The following is a 24,775-nucleotide window of genomic DNA, read 5'->3' on the forward strand; positions in this document are numbered from 1 at the left end:
CGACCTGCGGCATTCCTGGCGACTCGGTCTCTCTCTCTCTCTCTCTCTCTCTCTCTCTCTCTCTCATGCCGTGTATGTGTCTGTCGCCCGCCCTGTCGATAGCCTGGCCGCGAGAGACGTTGACCCGCCGACTGCTAGTCGTCGACGACTCTGCTTCTACTCTTTTATCCTGCGCTCGCTCGAGAGTCCGCGAGCGCCTGTCTCGCTCTTCCTCCTCATCGATTTTCAAAGCATCGAAATAGCGCATTTTTACGGCTATTCCGCGAAACTCGTTAGTCTGAAATTTTTAAGCTCTCATCGATCGGCCGCCGAGAGAAATAATGAGCGGCGATCGTGTGTCCGAATGAATCGCGGCGATATGATTATTTCAGAGGCCATTAAAACGACACTTCCTCCTCGCGGGACGAGTGTGTGTATCCTTGCTTCTCGAAAGAGTGCGAGAATACTCCATCGCCGGCTATCTTTAGAGCCGCAACCGTCGCCTTCCCGCCCCGACCTCGTTTTCGCTCGCAAACTCCGCGGCGTACACACGCTCCCAGGAAAAATAAAGGAACGTCCTCCGAGACCCACTTTGCGCGCGCTGCTCGTACCTTTGATCATCCTTACCCGGCGCGTCTAAATCGCCTTCCAACTTTGGGATTGTTCCTCGGCGCGCACAATGCAGCCAAATTTAATCGGCGAATATGTCATTCGATCTCTCTCTCTCTCTCTCTCTCACTCGCGCATTCCTTCTCGTTACGTCATCGCTCTATTTATACGCGCATCGTCGGGCAGGTCGACTCGCGCTCGCGGTTTGAAATTTCGACCCTTGACACATAGAGCGTCGCGAGATCAGAGAGCGAAGAATCGTGCCCCTCCGAAAATCCAAGCGAGCGCATCGTACACAGAGAGCGGAGTCCAGCGGCGGCGGTAGCGCCTGTCGCCGGGCGAAAATCGCGCGTTTAAAGGCCCCCGCATGTGTGTACACACACACAGGGACCGACTGCGCTCGGCAACCGACGAGGCACGCGCCTGCGCTCGCCAGACATCAGCTGAGTGGATCGCCGACCTCGGCTCTATATACATCGAGCGCGCGCCGCTGCCGCTGCTATATCCCCCTTCTTTCTCTCTCTCTCTCTCACTCCACGCGGCGCCCCGTGTCCGTACATCTTTTCAGCGGCGCAATCTCTCTTTTGTCCGATTGTCATCTTGAACATCCTACGTTTTGCCCTTTATTCGCCCATTGTTTATGCTCGAGCTTTATCGACGCCGCGGCAGCTTTTATCGAAAACGACCGCGCTCGCTCTCGTTATACAGATCTACTTTTTGAGTTTTCCAAACGAAGCAGCAGCGCGTGTGCAGAGCAGCTGTCTGTCTCGCAGCTGAATTATGGCCATTAGATAGAGAGGATTTATGGCGTTATGCTGATTGTTGCGTGTCTTGTACGACTAGCGCCGGAAGCGACGAATCTGATCGAAATTATAAGGCTCTTTTCGAATATCTCTTCCCGCCGCGACGAGGCTCAGCGTTTCCCCTCCTCTCCCCCTCTCTCTTTAAAATGCTGCTCGTTGGTGTATCGTGTCGGAGCGCGAGCGACGGGAAAAAAGGCGATTATTCCGAGTCAATCGCGCAATCTGCTAACGAGTTGTCCGCTCTGGCGAAAACGCTCGAGATAATCGCGTTTTAATCTCTCTCTCTCTGGCCGCTTTTTTCGAGAATCGCATTCGATATAATTCCGCGGAATAATAACACTCGTCGAATTCGATTACCTCGCGCCGCAGCGCCGGGGAAGAAAAAAACGCCGCCGCCGCCGCCGTCAAAGGGTCCACAAGTGTTCGACCGCGTAGCGGCCTCTTGCCTCCCCCGCTCGCTCGGTCACTTTAATCGATCTTGATTTTGCTTGGCCGGAAGAGAGGAGGAGAGCGAGCGGAAGCGGAAAAATGACTCTCTTTTTCTCTTTATTTTCGTCAAAGATTTTTCTCCCTCTCTATTTTTCAGTCGTCACCGCGCGCGCACGAGCCCGTCGACAAAGGACGAAACCGATAGGGCGAGAGAGAGAGGAGAGAGCAAAAAAAATACGCTGCCCCATAGCCAAGTCTCTACTTTCATTTAGCGCCTCCACTTGACGTATATACGCGTGTATTGTGTCCCGCCGCGATTGAAAAGTGAATTAACTGTCCTTCGAGTACAGAGTCCCTCTCGATGACGGCTAGTTAGTTTATTGAAATTTTGAGAGATCGAATCTGTTTGCGCTCTACTCGTGCTCCCTGATGTGTGTTCTTTTCGAGTCCCGCGCGCACTCTGTTAATTAAACTCGATTTCGATTCGCAGGGGCGCGCGGCCAGTTTTCTTCACTTTTCACGCGCCGATTAACGCGACAATGTATATACAGCGTTTCGTACACAAGACGCAGCCTCTCTCCGTTTCCGGATATTAATTTTATAGCCGATAAAGACTTTTTCAAACGGAAGCGCGCCGACGCTTCCGCGCGGCAGTAAAGTGCACGCGGCGTTTGAAGCGCTTCGTTAAAATTCTGACGCGAGCGCGAGCCGGAACGACGATGCTGCTACTCTTCTCTCGCGGCACTGCCGGACCGTAGCCGGACACTTTCCACTCGGTCGAATTTTTCCATCGCCTCGCGCGCATACACTTGTATAACGTTGCGAATATAACACGCACTTCTCGCGCGCTGCTCGAGCTTCTCCTCATCGATAAATCCGCTCGTAAAAATGAAAAATCGGCCGGAGGTGCTGCCGTGAATCCCGCGCTCGCGCCAAAACTTCCCATGCATATTTCATCGCGGCCGAAATCCCGCGCGCTCCATCATAATATCGAGAGAGTAGAGAGGGAGAGAGGGCTGACCCCCTGATGAACAAAAAGCCAAAAACCAAACGCTCCGCTCGTCGCGCGCACCTGTAATGATAAAAGAGATCCGATGAGTGAAAACAATGCGCGCTTCCCCTTGCATTTTTCCCGATATACGCGTATACACGCGTGCAATGTGTGCTCGCGTGTGTGTTTACCCATCGGCTCGCGCATGCTATGAGCGCGCAAGAAGCTGCGGACGGCCAGGCAGAGAGAGAGAGAGAGAGAGAGTAGAGAGAAGCTAGAGTCGGCGGCTTGTGCTGCTGCTGCCGCTGCTCCACCCCCGTGCGCGCGGTCTCCCCCCGACGCGATCAATACGCGATATTCCGCGCGCGAGAGAACCAGCAGCAGCAGCAGCCCCTGTCTCTCTCTCTCTCTCCATTCTCCAGGTCCCTCTCTCTCTCGCTTTATCGCCGCGAAGTTTTTTTAACTTCGTTTTCTACTTCTCCGCGGCAGCGGCGGCGGCGGCGGCAGCGAGCTTCCTTCTTCAACAGCTGTCTGGCAGCGCGCTTTTGAACCTGCCGCCGCGGAGCCCTCCGGGCGAGAGAGTAGGTGTTCCCCGATAAGGATTTTTCGCTCGCTCCGCGGAGGGACGCCTTTTTCGACTTATTTTCCTTTTTGAGCGGAAATTAAAATGGAAAAGTCGTTCGCAGTCGGATATGAGAATTATAACGATGCGCCGAATTCGACTCGCGCAGCGATCTATCGAAGGCGAGAAGGAAGAGAAAAAAAGCGCAGCTCGCATCTGCATCTATCTCCCCGTCGTGATTCGCTCTTCCCTCCGGCTGCAGTAGCAGCAGCAGCAACACGCGCGTTTTCTCGTCAGCGGCAGAGCAGCGGAGCAGCAGCCGGCATGGCGTGGCATAGCGTCGGCGCATAGAGCAGTTCGGGCGCGCGGTCTCTCTGTTGCTATGCCGGCTTCTCCTGCCTCCTCTTTTCGCCCCCACTACGCTTGCCGCTGCCGCCGCTGCCGTCGTCTCTCGCGCGCTCTATCGCGCTCTCTCTCTCTCTCTCTCTCTCTCTCTGTCTCTCTCTCTCTGTCTCTCTCTCTCTCTCTCTAGTCCTCGCACCCTCTGCGCGAGCGCGAGTCAACCCCCTGCTTTGGGAGGGAAGAGAGAGAGAGAGTGAGGGATAGCGTCAACCGGCGTCCTTTCTCGCTCTCTCTCCCTCCGCAGGATGGGTTCTCTTCTGCTCCGAAAGTGCGAGAGGGAGGCTCGTGCCGGGAAAATAAAATAAGAAATCGCAAAAGGGGATCGAGATTAAGACGAAGTGGACAGCGATAAGGGTCAAAGGGATGGAGCTTCTGCTCGGCCGATGTGGAATTTTCCAAAATCTCGTGCAGCTCTGCGATTATCGCTTCTGTCCTCGTCTTGTGTTGATTTATTCATTCGAATGCTCGCTGTCAATTACCCTCGAGCGATGCTTTTTACCAAAAGCCTTCCAAAATGCTCGAGCGGTGAGGGGGGGAGAAAAAACGAGGCGCGCCTGCTTCCTCTCTTTCGAAAAAGACACCGCTCGCGCGACACCGACAAAGAATTCGGCTAAAGGGACGTACGGAGCGAGAGAGAGAGAGAGAGAGAGAGAGAGAGAGAGAGAGAGAGAGAGAGAGAGAGAGAGAGAGAGATAAAAAGGAAGTCTCGGCGGAGGCACACTACGTATATAGAGTGGCGAATAAACAGTCGGAGATAGAGACTTTGTACAGCGTTGTCGCGGCTCCTCGATCAGCTGCTTTCGAGCCCGGTTAAACTATCTTTTTCTCTCCCTCGGCGGCGGGCATCGGAGAGGGCTCCTTTATCAAAGTTGGCAGCTCCGAGGAGCTTTTCCTTTACTCGGCTCTGACCTCTGTGAGCGCGCGAGCGAGCGGATATCGCGCCGAGAGAGCCGCACGCCGCTGCTTTATTGTTGCCGCATTTTTCACGCACACTTTGTGCAACGAGACGCGCAGCGTCAAGTATTTGACGCTGCAGCCGCTGAAAGTAAAAGGCTCGACGACCTTGTCTGCTCGCATTGAGTCACGCGTTGTCATTCTTTTATGCGCTCTCGCAGTAAAAATAGGATGTATAATGAAATGTGAATCAGCGTAAAAAAGAGCGCAGGCATAATGCGCGAGGCTAAACAGCGCATCGATCACGCACGATTAAGCAAACGCGACTACTAAGTAGTGGGTAGTCAGTCGTCAGTCGTCGCGCGGTGGAAGAAAAAGCACGAGACTAAGTACTGGCAGAGTGAGAGAGAGAGAGAGAGAGAGAGAGAGAGAGAGAGCAAGAAAAGGGTTGGAAAGCTATTCATCGGAATGAGTCGCAAGGCCAATGACATTCTCTGTACTATACCACACACACACACACACACACACACACACATGTCTGCTTGCAATAACGGTGAAGCTCTGTACGCGAGCGGTGGTCGAAGCGAGCGAGCGAGCCGGCTTAACTTCCGTTGGGCAAGATCAGTTACGCGCCCGTGAGAATTGCTGCGGGGAGAGAGAGAGAGAGAGAGAGAGAGAGAGAGAGCGCACCGAAGCCATTTCAGAAACAAACCGGCGCTCATGTCGCTGCGCGGATTATGTTGCAGCCCCCTCTATCTCTCTCTATCTATCTATCTTTCCCTCTGTACAGACCCGACACGGCGGATCAATTCATCCGACTCCCGCGGACAGATTTCTTCGGCTGCAAATCGACGATTTGTATCGATCCGTGATTGAAAACGCCCGTGATAAATGGGATTCCGCTGTGGGGCTTCCCTGATTTTTGTTCTCTCTCTGCGCACGTGTGATCGCAGAGAGCGAGATCAGCTGTTCAGCGAGTATTTCCAAAAACTCATAACGGTCCACGATATACTTCTGCATTCTTGGTGCGGACGAAATATAACAGCGAGTCGGAAGTCTCGGACGGAGGCTTGTCCGCAGATGGAGCGAGGGAAAAAATTTAATATTTTTTTGAGGACAATAAAGCCGGCTGCGCGGCGCAGTTAATCCGGAATTTTTGCGTGCTTACTAACTATTCCACATAGTGCGCTCTCTCTCTCTCTCTCGCGGTCTTCATAAATTCTCATATCGTAAAAAAAACCCCTATGAATTATTCAGAACGAGCGGCACTTAAATATAGAAGAACTCGCGGGCGCAGAAATGAAGAGGCCCGCGCCGCTATGCACCCTATTTATTTTTTCCTTCTCTTCTCTCGCTCGGCCATCCCCCTTCCCTTCATCTCTCCGAGTACAGCGTATACGCACACGGCCACGTGCGCGTTTGCTTATGCAGATCGGCGAATTTGCAATCGGACGATTTTGCGTGCAGCTGGATGTATGGAATAAGGCTTTCCGCAGCTTAACTCGATATGATGAAGATTTCGTAAGTGTAGAAGCCGCCGTACGGCGCAAAAATAGCTACACGTCTTTAAAAGGCGATTAACTCTATGAACTTCGAGCATAGCGACTACGGCGTCGGGAATGACGAAAATGCTCTCGAATCTTAATTGAATTTAGCGCAGGTCCGTGTCTCGCTGTCGGAGACGTCTGTGGGTCATCCTCGAGGAATTGCCGGCCTTGTGTGCGTGTGTACTACACTCTGCGTGTGTGTGTGTATGCATCTGTTTGTCACTGGCGATGCGCGCATTGCAGCAGACGACGACGAGTGCGCGGCGCGCTGTCCGTGGGAAGCTTCGGCATTTCCGGATGTAGGCTGCGATATAATAGGAGAGTCGAGTGCCAATTATGAACCGGCGACGAGTCGCTGCCGCTGACTGAATAAGCCATTTTTTTCTTCTTTACTTTATTTATATTCCTTTTCTTTTTTTCCGAAGGGAAAAATACACACTTGGCACAAGATCGTCGCGGTCCGCGCGCGCGATCGGGTGATTTTTCAGCGGCGCGTCGTCAACATTGGCAAACTCGCGGTGTAATAGCCGAAAAGTTTGGCAATTTCGAAAGCTCGCGTTCTTTTTTCGCAAAACGACCCGCGCACACCACGTGCTGGCGTCGAACGCTCGCCATAAATCCTCCGGAAAGAGAAAAAGGTCTCTCTCTCTCTCTCTCTCTCTCTCTCTCTCTCTCTCTCTCTGTAGCCTTATTTCGAGAAACAAAAAAAAACGAGGAAACGAAAAAAAGCACGAAGCCGACTTCAACTTCAAAGAGCCCTCTCGCGACGACGACGTCCACTGCATGCAAGCATCACACAGGGAGCACGGTGTGACGCATCGTGCGGCGGCAGCCGGAGGCGCAGAGGCCGGGCTTTACTTCTGGAGCCGGCGAAAATAAAGAATGAAACTGCAGCGCGGCGGCGGCGGAGAGACGAGAATGAGCGAGGAACCGAGAATGAACGGCTGCTGCTGCTGGGATGTATTCAAGAAGCAGGGAAGAGAATGAGACAGAAAGAGAGAGAGAGAGAGAGAGAGAGAGAGAGAGAGAGAGAGAGAGAGAGAGAAAGAAGGTCAGAGAAAGAGAGAACAAAAACAGAAACGGAAAGAAGAAGAGGAGAGAGAGAGAGAGAGTCGTACGCACGCTCGTACGTACGTGCAGCTCTCCACTCTCTCTCTGTCTCTCTCTCTCTCTCTCTCTCTCTCTCTCTCTCTCTCTCTCTGCGGTTATTATTTTTCCGCGAGCTCCTTACCTCGCAGCTACTATACACACTACTCCCGCATCTTCTTCACCTTCGCGTAGTCTCTACTCTACGTGTCCCTCTCTCTCTCTCTCTCTCTCTCTCTCTCTCTCTCGCTCTCGCTCTCGCTCTCTCGTAGCGCCGGCTCAAAGAGCCCACTAAAATTCTTGAATCTTTAACGGCGTGTGTACTAGCGCGCGCTGGCGTTAATAACGACGACGACGACGACGACGACAACGGCGATGGTGGCTCGTTGAAGAATTCGCGCGCGCAACTGAGCGTGGGCGGGGGTAAAAAGGAGGAGGGGAGGCGGCCTGTAGATCAAGAAACATGAATGAAGCGGGGAATGCGTGCTGGCTATCGCCGTGTCAGGCTGCTTTCGTGACCTCGCGATAGGGGCTCTCGACTGCACACCGCGCGTGTGTGTGTAGTGTGCGGGTGCCCCTCGAGGAGCTTTCGCTCTGAATGAATTTTTTTCTCCATTATTCTTATCGCGGGGGGGGGGGTGGAAAATATTTTTTAATGAATCGCGGCGTAGGTCATTCACGCGTTTCGATTAAAAATGCGAGAGTGTGTGCAGTGCGTATCGATTCGGTGGCGCGGCGCGGTGGCAGATACGAACTTCTCCTCTCCGCGAGCAGTGGAGCCATAAGTTCGTTTGGAAAGCCCGATGAAAAATCGCCCGATAAACGATCTGTATTGTTAGCTGCTGGAGAACTGTGTATATGAACGGCTCCGGTAGGCTCGTCGAGGTCGGACGTTTTCCTCCACCTCCTATACCTCCGCTGCCGTCAATCGATTCGGGCTCCTTCTGTGTCTTGAATCTCTCCACCCCCGCAGCAGCGGCAGCAGCAACCCTGTCGCTGCAGTCTAGCTGTACAGAGCAGAGCTATGCACTCCCTTTTTTCGAACTGCTCGCGTGGCAAGTTTCCCAGACATGCAAATGAGGCGGGCGGAGGGAGAGAGAGAAAAAAGGCTCGCGAGTGAGAGGAGGGAGGGAAATGGAAAATCCAGCCTCGAGGGGTGGGGGCGCGGTGTAGTGCAAGAAGCAGCGGTGGAGATGTCGACGACGTAGCGGGGCTGAAGTGGCCTGATTGAGAGTCGCTACTCGAGCGTGTTAATGAATGATATTTTTTTCATTCAACCGCGCCCTGGCCTACATTTCGCGCTCGCGCATTATGCGCCGCACACACGATCCTGAAAAAGCGCTCTACCATCACATACGCGGGCCGAGCATAGCCGCCCGCTACTACTGCAAGCTCTGTATAGTGTGTAGCGTAGTTGGTTGGTCCTGCGCGTATACGAAACGACTGTATTCCGGGGGAGCATCGATCCCCGCGGGTGGTGGTCTCGCGCGCCTGACCGCTCTGCAGCAGCGGCAGCAGCAGCAGCAGCCCGATAATGATCGATAAACTGATAACTGAATGGCCGTTGTGTTCCAGTGAGCGGGAGGACGGTGACGGGAGGCGCGCCCCTGTACGGCCGACTGGTGGCCGAGGAGCCGCTGCCCGGCGCGGTCTGCGGGGCCGGCGGCACGGGCGGCGGCTCCGGGGTCATGCCGCAGGAGACGCCGGCCGACATCCACGCGATGCAGGCCAGGATACCCCACAGGTTTCGGGACCCGGCCACCGCGCCGCTCAGGAAGCTCAGCGTCGACCTTATCAAGACCTACAAGCACATCAACGAGGTGAGTTTCGCAATGCATTTTATTACGCTGAGAAATCGGCTAGAGATCGATCGGGAAAGCGCGGCCGGAATTATCGAGCAACGTGGGCGAGGGAGAACGCGAGCCACCGCTAATCCGGAAGCAATCCGGCCTCGATTTGCGCCGATCAAAACTGCGCTCTCCCCTGTATACACGCTGTATACGGCAGATGCGGAGCTGGATGCTTTTTCCTCCCCCCGGAAATGCGGAGATTCGAGAACGCGCGCGCCGATACACTCATGGGTTTTTACGCGTGGATGGAACTTTCGGCCGCGCACGCGGCTCCGAAGTGAGTCATGATGCTCGGTATGGATTCTCGGTGGTGCGCGGCTTCTTTTTTTTTTCTGTAGAGAAGGCTTTTGATTTTGTTGCAACTTTGGTTATTTTTGCGCTTGAATTTGTTGCGAACTAATAATAGAGACAGGTAGATCTGAAAAACGATTGTCAATCTAGTCGAGGGAGAGCGAGTTCTATGCAGAAAGTAAGATATCATTGCTCTGCGAACTCGTTAGAGGGAAAAGATCGTGACGAATTATCACGCACTTGCTTGTAGACAAGACCGTAGAGCCGAGCACTGTTTCCTTGTGTTTTTTTTTCCCAACACGACTCGCACCGAACTTCCACGTATAAATAAAAAATGGTATTTGTATGGGAGTTCATTCCCCTCACTGCATTCGTAGCCAAAAACCGACACCATCGAAAGTCATCGCGCAGCATCATGTCTATTCGCACTTCGTACTGCGATAAGTCCCCCAGTTATAATCGAGGGAGAGAACGAGTGTATACGAAGGACGACCGCCGCCGCAGCAGCGGCGGGAAAAGGAATACCTTCGAGTCTTTACGTGTACGGCCGTATATATCTGTAGCCATTCTCTCGCTTCCGGTGAAGGGAGGGGACGTAGGCATGGACTTGGCTCGCGCATTCCTGCCTATCCGGCGGGGATATAGAGTAAGAGGCTGCTGCAGCCCGCGGAATCCAGTGTCCGGATGCAGCCGGGCCGTAGTTATGCGCGCGATGGACTGCGTGTGTGCTGCACACACGTATATATGTAGTGGGTCAGCAGTACGCGCGCCCGTGGCTATATAGACTGCAGTTCGCTCCGCGTATTTATATTTTCATAGAGCCGAGAGCGCTGATCGCTCAGCTCGTAATCAGTCCGCCGAATGATTAAGCCGCTTTGATAAAACGCGACACGTCGCGGAAGTGACTGTATAGAAAAAGTTTTGCATTTATTCGCGGGGCGAGAGGAGCTCTTGGCCGGGATCAGACAGGCGCAACTTTTTCCGAGCGCGTGCGACGCGAGTTTCCCCCTCGTATATATGCTAAGTGCTTCGCGGTATCCATTGTTTTCCGGCGATCGCGCGGCCTGTACTTCCCGATTGATTTTATTGGTTTCCCGTACCGCCGCCGGCTTCCGCGAATTCTTCCTGTCGCATTATGCTCTTTCTCCCCTTCCCTGTCCGTACACTTATACACTACATACTGCCGTCTCTTGCTTGCCCGATTTTCTCGATCTACCCTCGGCGACGCTTCGAAAGAATAATAATGCAGGCATTCCCCTGCGTGCGCTTCCGAATTGGCAACTATTGCGCGAATACCTTCCCTTGTAGGCGCGCGCGCGCGCGCGCGGGGATTATGAATCTCCGATGAAATTCTTACTCCCCTGCAGGCGCGCGGGGATCGTTTTTCGAGTTCGAAAAGTATTTACCGCCTGACAGGCTGCGATGCGCGCAGAGGAAGGCGAGAGAAGGAAATTATCGAGATAATCCTCGGGTTTCTTCGAAGACGCCGCGAATAATTACGGCGACGCGACCCTCATTTTCGACTGGCTTCTTCTTTTTCCCCCTCGACGCTTACAACAATTTCAATTTCCAACTTCGCGTGTCCTCCCGAGCACGGGTTTACTTGGCGATTTCAGCACTTCGACTTCGGCGAGCTGCCGTCGTTTATCGCGTTAAATAAGCGCGGATTATTAATATCCCCCGAGTGAAATCGCTGCGAAGTAAAAGTCCCTCTCGACTACTGCGCCGTGCGCGAGCTTTCGTTTTTTGGAAGCGAATTTCTACTCGATATATACGCATACTTCGTCGTCGAAAACCAAAAGGCCGCGTGTACTGGAAAGTGCGGATTTTCTCGGAACGTTAATAACGCAAACTGGTTATTCTCGTATACCGGATCCCGGTTTCACTTATCGCTAGACTTCGCGATCTGCCCCCTCCGTGCGGAGCAAATATACCATAAACCATCCAAAAACTATATTCCGATGCCAGGATGTATAATCTCGCGAAAAAAAAGAGAATAATCGTCGACCCTAGCGCTAATCCACTGCCGCGGCCGAAAACTTTCCGTCGAGCGCAACACAGCGTGACTCACTCGCTCCTTCTTTCTTCCTTTCTCTCTGCTCTTCCTCGCGCGTTGAAGCATGGTTACACTTATACATAGTCTTCGACTTTCCTCGATGATCCGTGCGGGAAATGGAGCGAGACGCGAACGACGCTTAAGGCTGTATAGGTGTCGCGGCGCTATACAGGTATATTATCTCGCGCTTAGATAAGACGCCGCGATAAGTTGCAGCTCTCCTCTTTATCTTCTTTGCTCTTCCTAATCCCCGTCCTGACCGCGTCTGTGCGTGCGAACGTCGATCTGCCGCAAAACACGCCCTTTTTCGCTAAATTTCGACGACTCTCGCGGCCGACCGATAAATCGTGATCGATAATCCGCGATCCCGATTCGCATCCGCTCTTCGCGGGTATAACGAAAAAACGAAAAAGGAAGAAGAGGAAGAAGAAGACGAAACGAGCACGAAAGGCTCATGTGTCTCTGTCAGCGCGTGTTCGCGGATCCGTGCAATGCATCGCGATTGTTGCATCAACGCCGCTCGCGCGCGCTTGCGGCGGCGGCGGCGGCGGCCTGATAAGACATTGATAACGAGAGGAGATCGGCGCCAAAGCTCGAAATTTTTCCTCTCGCTCCATCCCGCGCACTTGTGTACGTGTTCAAGGACGGGCTCGCGAGAGAGAGCGGAGAGGGAGTCTTAATGCGGCCCCAGCTGTATCGCGATTTCCATGCAAAGTGTCGCGTCCGCGATTCGTGAATCTTAAAATGCCGAAGTAGGCAGAGCCGATGTATCGGCGACTCGGCGCTCCATTGATAAACCGTCGAGCGGACGGAAATATCGATTCCGTTTATGTGCTACTCGGCTCGTTCGCGACCAACTGAGACCGGTCGAAAAGTCCAACCGTCGCAGAATTACGTAGGCGCGTAAGTGTCTCGCTCATCACGCGAGCTCTCTCATTCATAACTCGGATCTCGCGCGATTTCCTCGTCGCACAGCAGCGGATGTGCCTCTCGACGCGCGAATGTCGTGCGCCGCCGCTGCGGGCAGAGAAAGGAGAAAGGCGGAGAACGAGGGCGATCGAGAGATTAACGAGCTGCCGTCGTCTCTGTGTGTGTGTGTGTGTGTGTACGTACGTACGTAGTTTGTCGCGCATACACTGAGTTCTTTTTTCGTATTTCCAGCCGACGATATAACCCAGGCGCGGGCGGCGGCGGCGGCGGCGGCGGCCTCGATCCACTACGCGGCATTATGCTGAAGTAACGTTAATTACAGGCAGTTTGAAATTATTTCCAGGGAGCGGGTGCGCGCAGGGAACCGAGCCGGGGTTTATGAACTTCAGCGTTGCATATTCAGCGCGCGAGCGCGGGACTGGAACTTCAAACGCGGCCGCGAGCTCGCCGGGCGAAAAAATCGATAACGATTATCATAGCACGCGGCGCTCACCTGGCGCGCCGGCGAAGTTTTCGTTGCTGCTATACGTGCACTGCGCTGAAGTCTCTGGCGAACCAACGAAAAAAAAAAAATAATAATAATAATCTCCGCGGCGCATTAGCCGAAACGCCGTCGCTTATCTGCCGCGCGCGCTCGCGATAGTATCCATCGGCGCGAAAAAAATGGGACAAGGTTGCAGCCGAGATACGCGCTCGGGCTCATTACTATACGTTTATCGGCGCAACATAAACAACGCGCGTCGTTACGCAACGGCACGGCGGCAAGAGCTCGGAGCTAGAGCGTCGCAGGTCCGCCGAAATAATCGACGAAGCACGTGCGCGCATCGCGGGGCTTTCCTCTCCTCTGGTTCTTCTGCTCCCCACTCGCTATAGGTTATACGCGGCGTCGCGCACCCCTTTGCTGCGCGCGCGCTTTTGGTGGCTCGCGCCCTCTCGCGCCATGGCGAACCATATGGGGCCGCTCATGCACTCGCGCATAGCAACAGAAACGGACTGTGCTAGAAGCGCCGCACGTCGGCTGGCTGGCGCTCGCTCTCTCCTCTCTCCGCTTCTTCGTCCTGTCTCTCTCTCTCTCTCTCGTGTGTTGCCCTCTCGTGCGATTGTTGCCGCTTTGTAATTGGATGGCGGAAGATAAAGGGGAGGAAGTCGATCGACAACCCCCGTAAGAGAGCTCTTACATATTCATCCCTTGCTTTTCTTTCTTTTTCCCTCCTTTTTTCGGCTTTTTCGGCGGCGAGTTTCGTGTTTTCGCATCGCCAGCGCGATTTGCATCTTTCGAATGTTTTTTCGCGAGCGACGACGTTTTCGCTTCGGAAAGCTCCGACTTCCGGCTAGTTAAGCGCGGGGGAGAGTAGCGCAGTGTAACGAGGCCCACCTGGAGAGCGTTACGCATGCGAGAGAGAAAAAAACTCAACAGGTGTAATGCGCTGCGACGCATTGTAAACTACGACGAGGAAATCCAGGCGTCGGGCGGCTGCTGCAGTAGCAACAGCGTGATTTTCACGTGGTCTCTCTCTCTCTCTCTCTCTCTCTCTCTCTCTCTCTCTCTCGCTCGCTCTCTCGGTGGCGCGCGCGCGACGCTAATATCGATTGCACTCGAGCGCGTCGGCCAGATCGGATTCTGCGCCGTCTTTTTTCCTTCCCTCTCGCAGCCGCGTCTTTCTAAGCGTATAGCCGCCGTCCGCTCTGCAACGGCGGATCCCAGCCCCGCTGCAGCCCCGGGCGAATTTCGGCGCGTCATTTTTAGCCCGAAGGGTCCGAATCGCACAATTCGCCGCGCTCGCGCGCTTATTGATTTATCGCGCGCGGGAAAATCGAATGACATGACACACGCGGTAGGTAGGTAGGTGCAGTACAGCTGGCGAAGTACGAAGGGCCGCGAAGCACGCGAAGTCGAGGATAAAAAGGAACGGGAGGGAGCAATGGAAGGCGGGGAGAGATATTCAAAGGCGAGCGTGCGAGCAGTATGGTCTGCGCTGTTCGCGCACGCACGGGAGAATAATAGAGAAGTACAAGTCGAAAGCGGCGAAGTCGGCTCGCGAGCGCGGGGGCGGAAAGACAGAAAAAGCGCGAGACAGACGGAGGGGGTTGAGAGCGCGAGGGGAAGTTGCCCTGGGGCTGCTCTCTCGGCAATGTCAATGACCTCGAAAGAGCGCCGCTCTCTCCCTTCCACGCAGCTCTCTCTCTCTCTCTCTCTCTCTCTCTCTCTCTCTCTCTCTCTCTCTCTCTCTCTCTCTGTTATCTCCGCTCCTCTCCCGCGATTCTTATCAGGCGCGCAGCCGCACGCGCAGCCCTTTTCCCGAGGAGAGGAGATGTACGCGTTCGCGGGGCATACGCGCAAGTATTTATGGGCGCGAAAAAATTTTCGAAGAAATTCGCAAAGAGCTGCGAAAAATCGAGGCACGGCGATGCTCGCGTGTAGAAATAGCCCCCGTAGCCGAGCGAGCGAGCGAGCAACTTATAATAGGGTGGTGTTGTTAAGGGGGTACGAGTCGGATGCCGCAGTTACCGACCCGAGCTTCGGCATCGATTTATCCGAGAGAGAGAGAGAGAGGCGACTGTTCACTTCGTCTTCGAACTTCGGCACTCGTTCGTAGGATTGGGATATTTTTCGAATCTGAGCACTCTGGCGATCCCGAGTATGTTAACGAAGCGTCCCTCCCTCCCTTCTCTCGCTAATGACCGGCTCTTTATTCACATTCAAGGTATACTATGCCAAAAAGAAGAGAAGGGCGCAACAGATGCAGGGCGAAGACGGCTCGCACAAGAAGGAGAGAAAGCTCTACAACGACGGTTGGGACGACGACAACCACGACTACATTATCAAGAATGGGGAGAAGTTCCTCGATCGGTACGAGATCGATTCGTTAATTGGTGAGTTTTTGCCTTTCTTTTTTCTTTGGTGCAAATGACTGATCAGGAAAGTAACCGTCTCTCGTTTGTTTACAGGTAAAGGCAGTTTTGGCCAAGTGGTGAAGGCATTCGATCACGAAGAACAAACTCAGGTGGCAATAAAAATCATCAAGAACAAAAAACCCTTCCTAAATCAAGCGCAAATTGAAGTTAGGTTACTGGAGATGATGAATAGAGCGGATACCGATAACAAGTATTATATAGGTACGTCGCACCTGAATCATTCATTTTCACCCCATCGTCGAATTGAAAAATACTCACGAAGCAACTTTGCCTTGCAGTTAAACTCAAGAGGCATTTTATGTGGCGGAACCATCTGTGTTTGGTATTTGAGCTACTGTCGTACAACCTCTACGATTTACTTAGAAATACGAATTTCCGAGGGGTGTCGTTGAACCTGACGAGAAAATTCGCACAGCAACTGTGCACTGCCCTCCTGTTCCTGTCCACGCCGGAATTGAACATCATTCACTGTGATCTGAAGCCTGAAAACATCCTCCTGTGCAATCCCAAGCGAAGCGCAATAAAAATTGTCGATTTTGGCAGTTCGTGTCAACTTGGACAGAGGGTACGAACATTACCATTTCTTATACAAATTGAGCAACTTTCAAGTATACTCATGGGAACCGATCTCGCTTTCTTGCAGATATACCAGTACATACAGTCTAGGTTTTACCGATCACCCGAAGTGTTACTAGGCATACCTTACGACCTCGCGATAGACATGTGGAGTCTGGGTTGTATTTTAGTAGAAATGCATACAGGAGAACCCTTGTTCAGTGGAGCCAACGAGGTAAGCTTTTATCGCATTCAACCGAGATGACCCGGTCGAAGCAACGATTAACCATGTAACGACAACTCTATTTGTCCCGCCAGGTTGACCAAATGAACAAAATTGTCGAAGTGCTGGGCATGCCGCCAAAGCACATACTGGACCAAGCGCACAAGGCGCGGAAGTACTTTGATAAAGTCCCCACGGACGGCTCGTACGTACTGAAAAAATCCAAGGAAGGCAAGAAATACAAATTGCCGGGCACCAGGCGGTTGCACGACATCCTGGGCGTCGAGACGGGCGGCCCCGGTGGCAGGAGGCACGGCGAACCCGGCCACTCGATCTCCGACTACCTCAAGTTCAAGGACCTGATACTGAGGATGCTGGACTTCGATCCCAAAACGCGGGTCACGCCTTACTACGCGCTGCAGCACAACTTCTTCAAGAGGACGGCCGACGAGGGGACCAACACGAATATCGCCGCTGCCAATAGTGCCAACACCAGTCCGGCGGTCGTGTCGATGAGCCAGGACCACGGTTAGTACACGTTGTCTCGTACGCAATATTTGAATTTATTCTATAACTTGGAAAAAGTATCCATGCTCAAATAAACCACATCCTATTGCAAGATTAGCCAGTTAACGTTTTCAATGAAATGCAATTGTGACGCTTTATGCTGCAAAGTGACTTTTGGTTTATTTGTCCATGGAGGCGTGCGACTTCTCGGATAGTTTTTGCTTTCATGTCAGAAGCGAAGTTATCTCACTCATGCAGTGCCCAAGTATATCATAATTATTATTGGATTTTCATTTCTAGAGGACAACACGTTTACTTGAAAAGAACTGCCTATATGTGCTTAATATCACTCATCATCCATTGTTCATCATTTTTTTTTTTTTTTTTTTTCTGAAGGTAAAATGCCCTTATGAGCGACAAATCAATATTGATGAAAATATTTTATGCTCAATCGAGAATCTCAATTTCTATCAAGATTTTTGTAAAATTATCAAGAATCACACAAACATGTGCAAGAAGCTCATATGTGACAGTTAGAAAGATTTTCGATTGATTTATATTTGTAATATGCTCTGGCAGGTGGCTATGCTAAAGATTGGAAGTTTTACATTGTGCAGAAAGTAAGAGGTTTCTCACATTACAGGAGTCGGCTTTAAACTTACCAATCTGAAGCGATCATTATTTTTTTTACATTCTTATCACCGCAAACATTCTTATTTTTAGGCAGCAATTTAGTTCTACTAGAGGGTCTAACGTTACGTTTTAATTCTTTAACTTTTAACAAGATTTTTTGCGTAGTCGTGTCTCGAATTCGATTGAAAAGCATTAATGAACTGTACGTATGTAACATTCGATCCTCTCGCAATATCTCTATCCTTTTCTGCTTATAACGATTTTTGTTCCCCCCTATTGTTTATATAGCACGCCGCAATGTAGATCATTAGTTTTACTTGCCGGCGAGCAGTATCATTATCTTTCGTTCTTTTTGCCCTCTAATTTTTATTTTTTTATTTTCTGCACAAACTAAACCATACTTGTTGTTGTTGTTGCCCGTAGATATGATGGGGGGACAGTACGTGGCTCGATGACTGTCGTATCCGCGGGGCGGCGACGACCTGTCCTAGGCCCCAACCCTAATCTTACTTACTAACATAAGTAAGTTCTGTCTAACAAACAAATCCTGAAATGCTGAGAAACTAACAAACTCCAAATTACAATCTCTATTGTACTCCTATGGCCTCGGATGTATTGCGCGAAGCCTTGCTTGTAAATGCCAAAAATTAATCGAGAAAACTGTAAACGCCAAGTAATGGATCACAATGCCAATCTTGCCCAGAACTTGGCTTTGAGTTTTTACTTGTCAACTAATCTGTCTATGTATGCTTCATCAAAGTATCAGTATAGGAAAATTATGGTTTCCTATCAAAATATACAATGTATCGTAGAATATGTTGTGATTTGACCAAACGAGTGAAATGTTTTTTTTTCTGTATAGCTATAGCAACAACATATTCTATAAATACGAGCTTGTAAAATTTGCATAAATGTAATTCGCATTGTCATTTTACCATCCTTTGATCACGCATGTCTTTAGCTGCTTGTATCGAATCTTATAAATGTAATGCAAAGAGCGTCGACAAAATCATGGCATGTCTAATTACGATCTTAATTTTGAAAGCTGATTTTGCAAAAAATGAAAAATCGTAAATTAGTTCTCGAAAATATGAATCATGTACAAAGATCAATTGCTTGCTACAGCACTTCAATTGACGTGTTGTAATAATGCATGCTAAGCTTTTGATCGAGTTTAACCGAATAATCACATAATATTTACTAGAAAATACAAAAATTTACTTGGATAAGTTTAATAACCGATACTACTATTGTGTTTAAAGAATCCCCGTTTCGATTAACCAAGCATGCTTCGAGAACGACTTACTATGAATGTAAAACCTAAAAACTTACGTGATACTTTATGTTTTATAGAACCATACGAACATTATTCTTCTTTTTAATGCCAGAAATGAATAAAGCTGTCAGCATTTTTTTTATTTACTGTATACACGTATTCTTTCTTTTAATGCACATTAAGAAAATTTTGATTCCTTTGTTACAGTTTCGTGTTTAAAAACCTCAACTTTCTGTCTTAAGATTGAAAATGTAAAATAAAGGCCCGTAGCTCAAAACTGAGAATTCTCACCCCGTAGATTTCCCGTAGCGACGTATTGATTGAAAAAAGGAATTACATGAAATCGTTTTCGATGACCTTGGCTCGATTTTCCCGTGGTCGAACAACACTATTGTCTATATATCTCCTAGTCTAGTGTTAGCCAACCCCGTCCAAAGGCCCTCATGTTTATTATGTTATAGTACTCGAACCGTCCTAACGGATGAAACTGTAATCTCTTGATTGCGGGTACGTCGATAAGTTGATAATAGTTGCAAAGTGTTTGGATAAATCGAGTTCAGTGTTAAAAGTACCCGCAGCTCAGAGAGACAAGGCGTCATCCGGCAGGTCTTGTGGGAACAGACAGCTGATTTTTGTTTCCCTGCTATTCTCTAGGACTGGTTAGCATGTCTGGACAGGGCAGTAGCAGCGGCGGAGGCGGTAGCGGTAGCAGCGGCAGCACCGGCAGCGGCGCGCAGCACCAGCCGATGGAGTGCGAGTCGTCACCGCGACACACGCTGGGCCTAGGAGGCAGACGGCCAACGGGCAGCTCGAACGCGCCGACGAGCTCGGCGCCGGCCTCCATTGACGCCGGCAGTGGCAACGGCGGCGGCAGCTCCCTCATACAAAGCTCTCTCGGCTCGTACAACAGCCTGATTCTTCCTAGCATTCCCCACCTGCCCGCGGCGATGATGGGCTCGCCGATGAGCGGTATCCACCACCAGCAGCCGAGTTTCTACAACTACGCGAGCTACGGTGCCGGTACTGAGGGCCACCGCCAGGTGGTAGTGCCCTCGCAGGTAGTCGTCGCCGGGGCCAAGCAACGCGCTGATGCCGATCGCGAGGACAGCCCGATGGTGGGTGTCTGCGTGCAGCAGAGCCCTGTCGCAATCCACTGATCCGAGGCAGGGCACGCAGCCTCAGTCGCCGCCTCCTCCCCCACCCCGTCCCCGTCGTCGCCGTCTCCGTCCTCGTTCTCGTCGCGATGATCGACACGACGGTGAAGCCGGCCACCACCGGCTGTGCTGCTGCTGGAGGCTCTTCTCTTCTGGACTGACGACGGACTCGTCTGCAGCTCTTTACGGATTTCGGCCGCCGCCTCGTTCGCGGAGATCCGACTCGAGGATTCAGCTTGTTTCCAATGTTCGGCGCTGACGATCGAATGCTGGGAGAACCATTGAAAAATGAAGGAAAGAAAAAACATATAAACACTCTGGTGGAGCGCATGTGCTATCTGTTGACGAATTTTCTCTGGATCTGTAACGAAACGAAATACCTGATCGAATGCGTTATGAGTATTGATTTCTCGCTTTTTGTAAAACGAATGTCATGAACTGTATGCTTTTCCAGTAAATTACAGATTCATCAAAATTATACATACGAAATTGTAGTGAATTGTTACAACGCGAAACTATAAGTACCAGTCTCATGAACTATCCATTCTACTTAAAATCGTATTCTCAAATCCAACTGTCAGTTATGCTGAACATACTTCCAAACAACACGGAGACCCTTCCCGAACTGGCGACTAATCGTTCGAGCGAACGTGCAATGCAATGCGTTTAAATGGTACCGATAAATTAGACAGTCCTCTGGGTCAGCCTCCAGGAGAAACCTCTCGATCTTCGCTTTCTTACCTCCTGACACGTAGTAGCATCGACCTCATCGAGAGCCGATCATTTATCGAAAGAGATAAACAAAAAATGCTGGCGCATGTCTCGGTCAATAGCATTGTGTGCGTAATACGTGTGCGCGCATCCGACGAAGAAGCAAAAGGCTGACAATCACGACAACGAAGGATCGCAACCGAAAAAATCGAAAATAAAGATTAAAAATCAAGACGAAGCCAAAGGGTGTTAACCCCTCTTCCTCGCGTCACTTGACTTCGGTCACGCGCCAACTTCCATACTTACTCGACGGGACGATCAGCAAATCAACAAGTCGACCGGCATCCGCGAACCAAGTCGGAGGAGTCAAATCGAAGAAGAACGAGCTGTACACGGAAGGTTACTCGTTTATTATCTAATGCTAAAGTATGTGTGTGTATATATCAAATCTATATATCTATATATGACCATATATATAGATATAGGCAGTATCGTGCCGATCGGCGCAGTATACGAATATATAAATTTAACAAAAAAAAAAGAAAAAACAAATAACGCGAAGATAACCAGGAGGTGAAGAAAGCTGCAGAGAGAGGAAGAGCGCCGCGAGTTACCTCGAGAGCATGGATGCACGGGGAATTACGGCCTAGTGTGCGGATGAAACCCAGCTTGGCCTCTTTGGGTCCTGCCCGACAGACACTTAATTAAAATTAAATTTAAAAAATATCCAAGGACAAAGCAAATTTAGTCGATAACGCGACAATGGATAACTTTTACCATATGAACTGAGTGGCCTAGAGAGGAAAAAAGTGATAATTACCTATTACTATTGCATTAAATGAAGGAAAAAATACAGATAAACAATGTAATCATGTACTCCGATAGAGTTTTATACACGATGTGACGAATGTAAAAGGTACATAGTGCGTATTCGCAGTAAAAAGAAAAAGAGAATGATTGTTCTTTGTACAATACGTTTAGGTGAATGCAAATGAGAATGCAGCTTTAGGGTCTTAACTTGTAAGTTCAGAAAAAGTGAATGAAAGCGCGAATGAGTGAACGTACCAGCGATAACATGTAAGTGTGTGCGTGCGTAGAAAGAGAGAACGGGAGGGGAGAAATATGAATTTGACTTTTATTTACTTCGGATCGGACGAGGCGTTGTATGTGTGCATAAAACACGCTGAGCGGCGCAAATTCCAGTTTGTTGCTTACAGGGACTTGAAACAAACTTGAGAGTCTTTGCGCGACTTAACAATACATATTTATACATAAAGTATTGATAAGAAAGTTGAAGTGTAAACGCTAAGAATCATCATGAATAATCATATGAGAAAAACTAGGTACTTTGAAATAAAACAATACACGCGTATCACAAGTACATGCGGTCCCAACATCGTTATTGATTTTTGCCGTTTTTATTTTCTCCTTTTTTATTATTATTATTGTAAACCACAATTTTGCTCAGCCTAGTGAACTTGGCTTAACGAGTTCGAGGGAATGCGAAATGAAAGTGAGCTCTGCGAGTTTTTTAGATACTGCTTTTTTCAATGAAGTAAACAAAACACGTACTGAAATATAGAGAAACACTGAAACTAGCTAAGATATTCAATACGTAGACTGAACAAGTGTTTGTTAAGGTATTAACGCAAGCAATTTTCGTGCGCAGGATTTTCATGAGACATCGCTGGTCCGTCGATTTCTCGCACACATTTACTGTGCCGCAAACCCTTTAAAACTATGATTCCTTTTTTAATACCTAAACGATAAAGACTGTTAAAGTATTTACTACATAGTGAGCGTGTGTCATAAATCAGCGGATAAGTAACTTGAAAATACTGCTATCGAAAGCATATACATTTTAATAGTTAATATTCCTTTAATTACACCAATATAACGTTCGAGAATATACTTTCTTCTTTTTAATGGCATTATTTACACAATTTGTATTGAAAACGATGAATTTTAATCAGAAATTTTAAAAAACGTCGTAACGTAACACAGTGAATTCTTGGCGTAAAACAAATGCTGGGAGTCTTTTCTCGTATTCTCATATCGTGTTCGCGTATCGGTTTGGCTGTCGAGGCATTCGAAGCGACTGTAAGCGCGAAACCAATGCATTTCATCCAGCTTGTTAAAGGGCTTGGGATAAAAAAAGAATTTCATCGATCATTTAGCTCGTAAACGACGAATTCCTTTGGAGTACGTACAGATTTTTCAAGTTATTTATATATTTTTATATCGCAGTGTCGACGACGTGTAAATGTATATTTCTATGCCCCTCCTCCATATGACGTCAGGTATGCGACCGTTGAAAGCCTTTCTAGGATCAGTGAATTTTGTTGGATATCTGCGTCGTGTGCTAATATGTACTTTTTACCTCGCGTTGAGATTGGTTATTGAACTCAACGGTGACTTTTGAAAGTTGTTGTAATAAGTAAATGTCGAATCTGCTGCAGCCAAACGGATAGTAGTTGAGCATACAAAACGAGTGAATACAAAAACGGATGCACGTTTAAGACGCATAAAAAATAATGACAAAGTATCACAAGTTCTCTTGACAAGTGCGAGCGATGCTCAGAGACCTCAGAGTTTTCTGTGATAAATTCTGACATTCTCAACGAGAAATAAAAAAAGAGAATAAGAGTAAAATAGGAAATAATCTCTAATAGAACGGCAAAAATCAGTACGCTTTTTCAAAGAAGCAAGAAAACGATAAAAACAATAGATAATGTATGATTTCAGATGACCCTCTTCCAAGTCTCTCTCTGTTTGATTCTGTACGCGAAAGTTATCACGCTCGAATAAGCTAACAATGGCCCATTCGCCAGGATTAGTTTTATTTTAAACCGAAATCTTTTGAAATTGAATCGTTTGACGTACGAAAAATCTTCTTTTCTAAAAAGAAATAAAAGCAACGTAATTATTGACAAATTGCGGTGGCGACTTTCGAGTACAGAGTTACCTTTGACGATGCATCGAGGCATTTTGTTCTTTATTTCATTTTTTTTCACATGACGATCGTTAATGTTCGAAATTATTTGTTATCATTAATAACAGAGTTCTGTAATTGATTTAAGACTATGAATTTTAGAAAATTAATCAAGAGGACCTAGGTGACATTCAATTTAAATATTGATTTGTAATGCGTTAAAGTTAAAAGTTAACAATAAATTAATAAAAATTGTAACTTTTTCATGATTCGTAATTTAAATTTATCCACGTTCATCAAGTTATGAGTACTGCTTTCTAATAATCATTACAAATAAGCATTTTACTCACATTAAAAATCAATATTTTTCCTAGCCTTTCACCATGGGCCTCTTTAAAATAACATTTAGGGACAATTTCTTTTGTGGCAGAGTAATAATATCGACTGCGAATTTAAAAAATATGTAGTGCGGATTTTGGGAATTAAAAAAAACTATTCAAACATTGTTAGTTCGTAATTGTAAAAACTATTAAAAGAATTGCGTTTTTTTCTATTTTCAACGTGCACGTCGTTCCTGGACGATCCTTTCGCCACTCAACAACAGTTGACCCTTAATACTGATATTTAAGCCAATTAGCAAATGACAGAATTGTACACATTACATAGCATAAGAATCAGCGATACATGCTTTAAGAGATTACATATTGCAAATTTGTATTTATACGCAAAATTTTTTTAACTTTTCAATACGGAATACTTTGACAAACGAATTTTTTAGCGCAAGCCTTGGGTTAGAATCGACACAGATATTCATGTATCATAACTTGTAATGTATGTAGTATTTGCTACTTTTTTTAAAAAGGTCCGTTAAAATTTGCCGTTAGCTAATCGAATTCTTTCAAAGTTTCCGTCGAGCAATTTGTTGGTCTGATGAAATATTACGCCTAAATGAATTGTAAGTCTTTAGAGCATGTATGGACTGAAATAACATAAGTTTCCTAAAGTCATGTGTAAAAACATTGTGTTCAGAAGAAATATACTATAATACGACTGATAAATGCCTGCAAAGTGGCGAGCAAGCGTCCATCGAGGAACATTATTATATTCGAGCGAAAATATACGTCTCGATCGTCAATTGGACGCCACCAATCGGAGCATATGAGGAATGAATGAGAATAAGAAAAAAATAAAGCGCTAACATTTAAGAAACAAAAACCAACCGACTTATAAAAGAATACAATGAGAAAAATTATAAAGAAAAAAAGATGCGAAAAACCATGAACTCCATATGAGACAAAGAAATTGTATCTAACCTGTATACATTGTCATATTATTATTAATATTATACATAATATTGTAATTGAAAATTTGAAACAATATTACATAAGGTTAATAATAAACAAATGCATCTCTACTATTGCTTCCTTCCTTTCAGTTTT

At 48.5% G+C, this 24,775-nt stretch overlaps 1 protein-coding gene across 4 annotated transcripts in view; it reads left to right on the top strand.

The window, feature by feature from the left end:
* LOC100123054 (serine/threonine-protein kinase minibrain) overlaps window positions 1–24,592 on the top strand; it is a 32,378-nt gene extending 7,786 nt beyond the window's left edge. For 3 of the 4 annotated variants that reach the window (XM_001606610.6, XM_016985315.3, XM_016985316.3), the window contains exons 3-9: window positions 8,878–9,122; window positions 15,135–15,303; window positions 15,379–15,546; window positions 15,624–15,910; window positions 15,989–16,135; window positions 16,219–16,651; window positions 19,194–24,592. In XM_001606610.6, coding sequence (XP_001606660.1) covers window positions 8,878–9,122; window positions 15,135–15,303; window positions 15,379–15,546; window positions 15,624–15,910; window positions 15,989–16,135; window positions 16,219–16,651; window positions 19,194–19,696 — 1,952 coding nt within the window. In that variant the 3' untranslated portion in view covers window positions 19,697–24,592. The remainder of the gene's footprint in view (window positions 1–8,877; window positions 9,123–15,134; window positions 15,304–15,378; window positions 15,547–15,623; window positions 15,911–15,988; window positions 16,136–16,218; window positions 16,652–19,193) is intronic. The other variant, XM_008213350.4, reaches the window with a different exon arrangement.
* The last annotated feature ends 183 nt before the right edge of the window (window positions 24,593–24,775 follow it).

Source organism: Nasonia vitripennis, chromosome 4 (assembly GCF_009193385.2).
Source record: "Nasonia vitripennis strain AsymCx chromosome 4, Nvit_psr_1.1, whole genome shotgun sequence".
Lineage (NCBI taxonomy): Eukaryota > Metazoa > Arthropoda > Insecta > Hymenoptera > Pteromalidae > Nasonia > Nasonia vitripennis.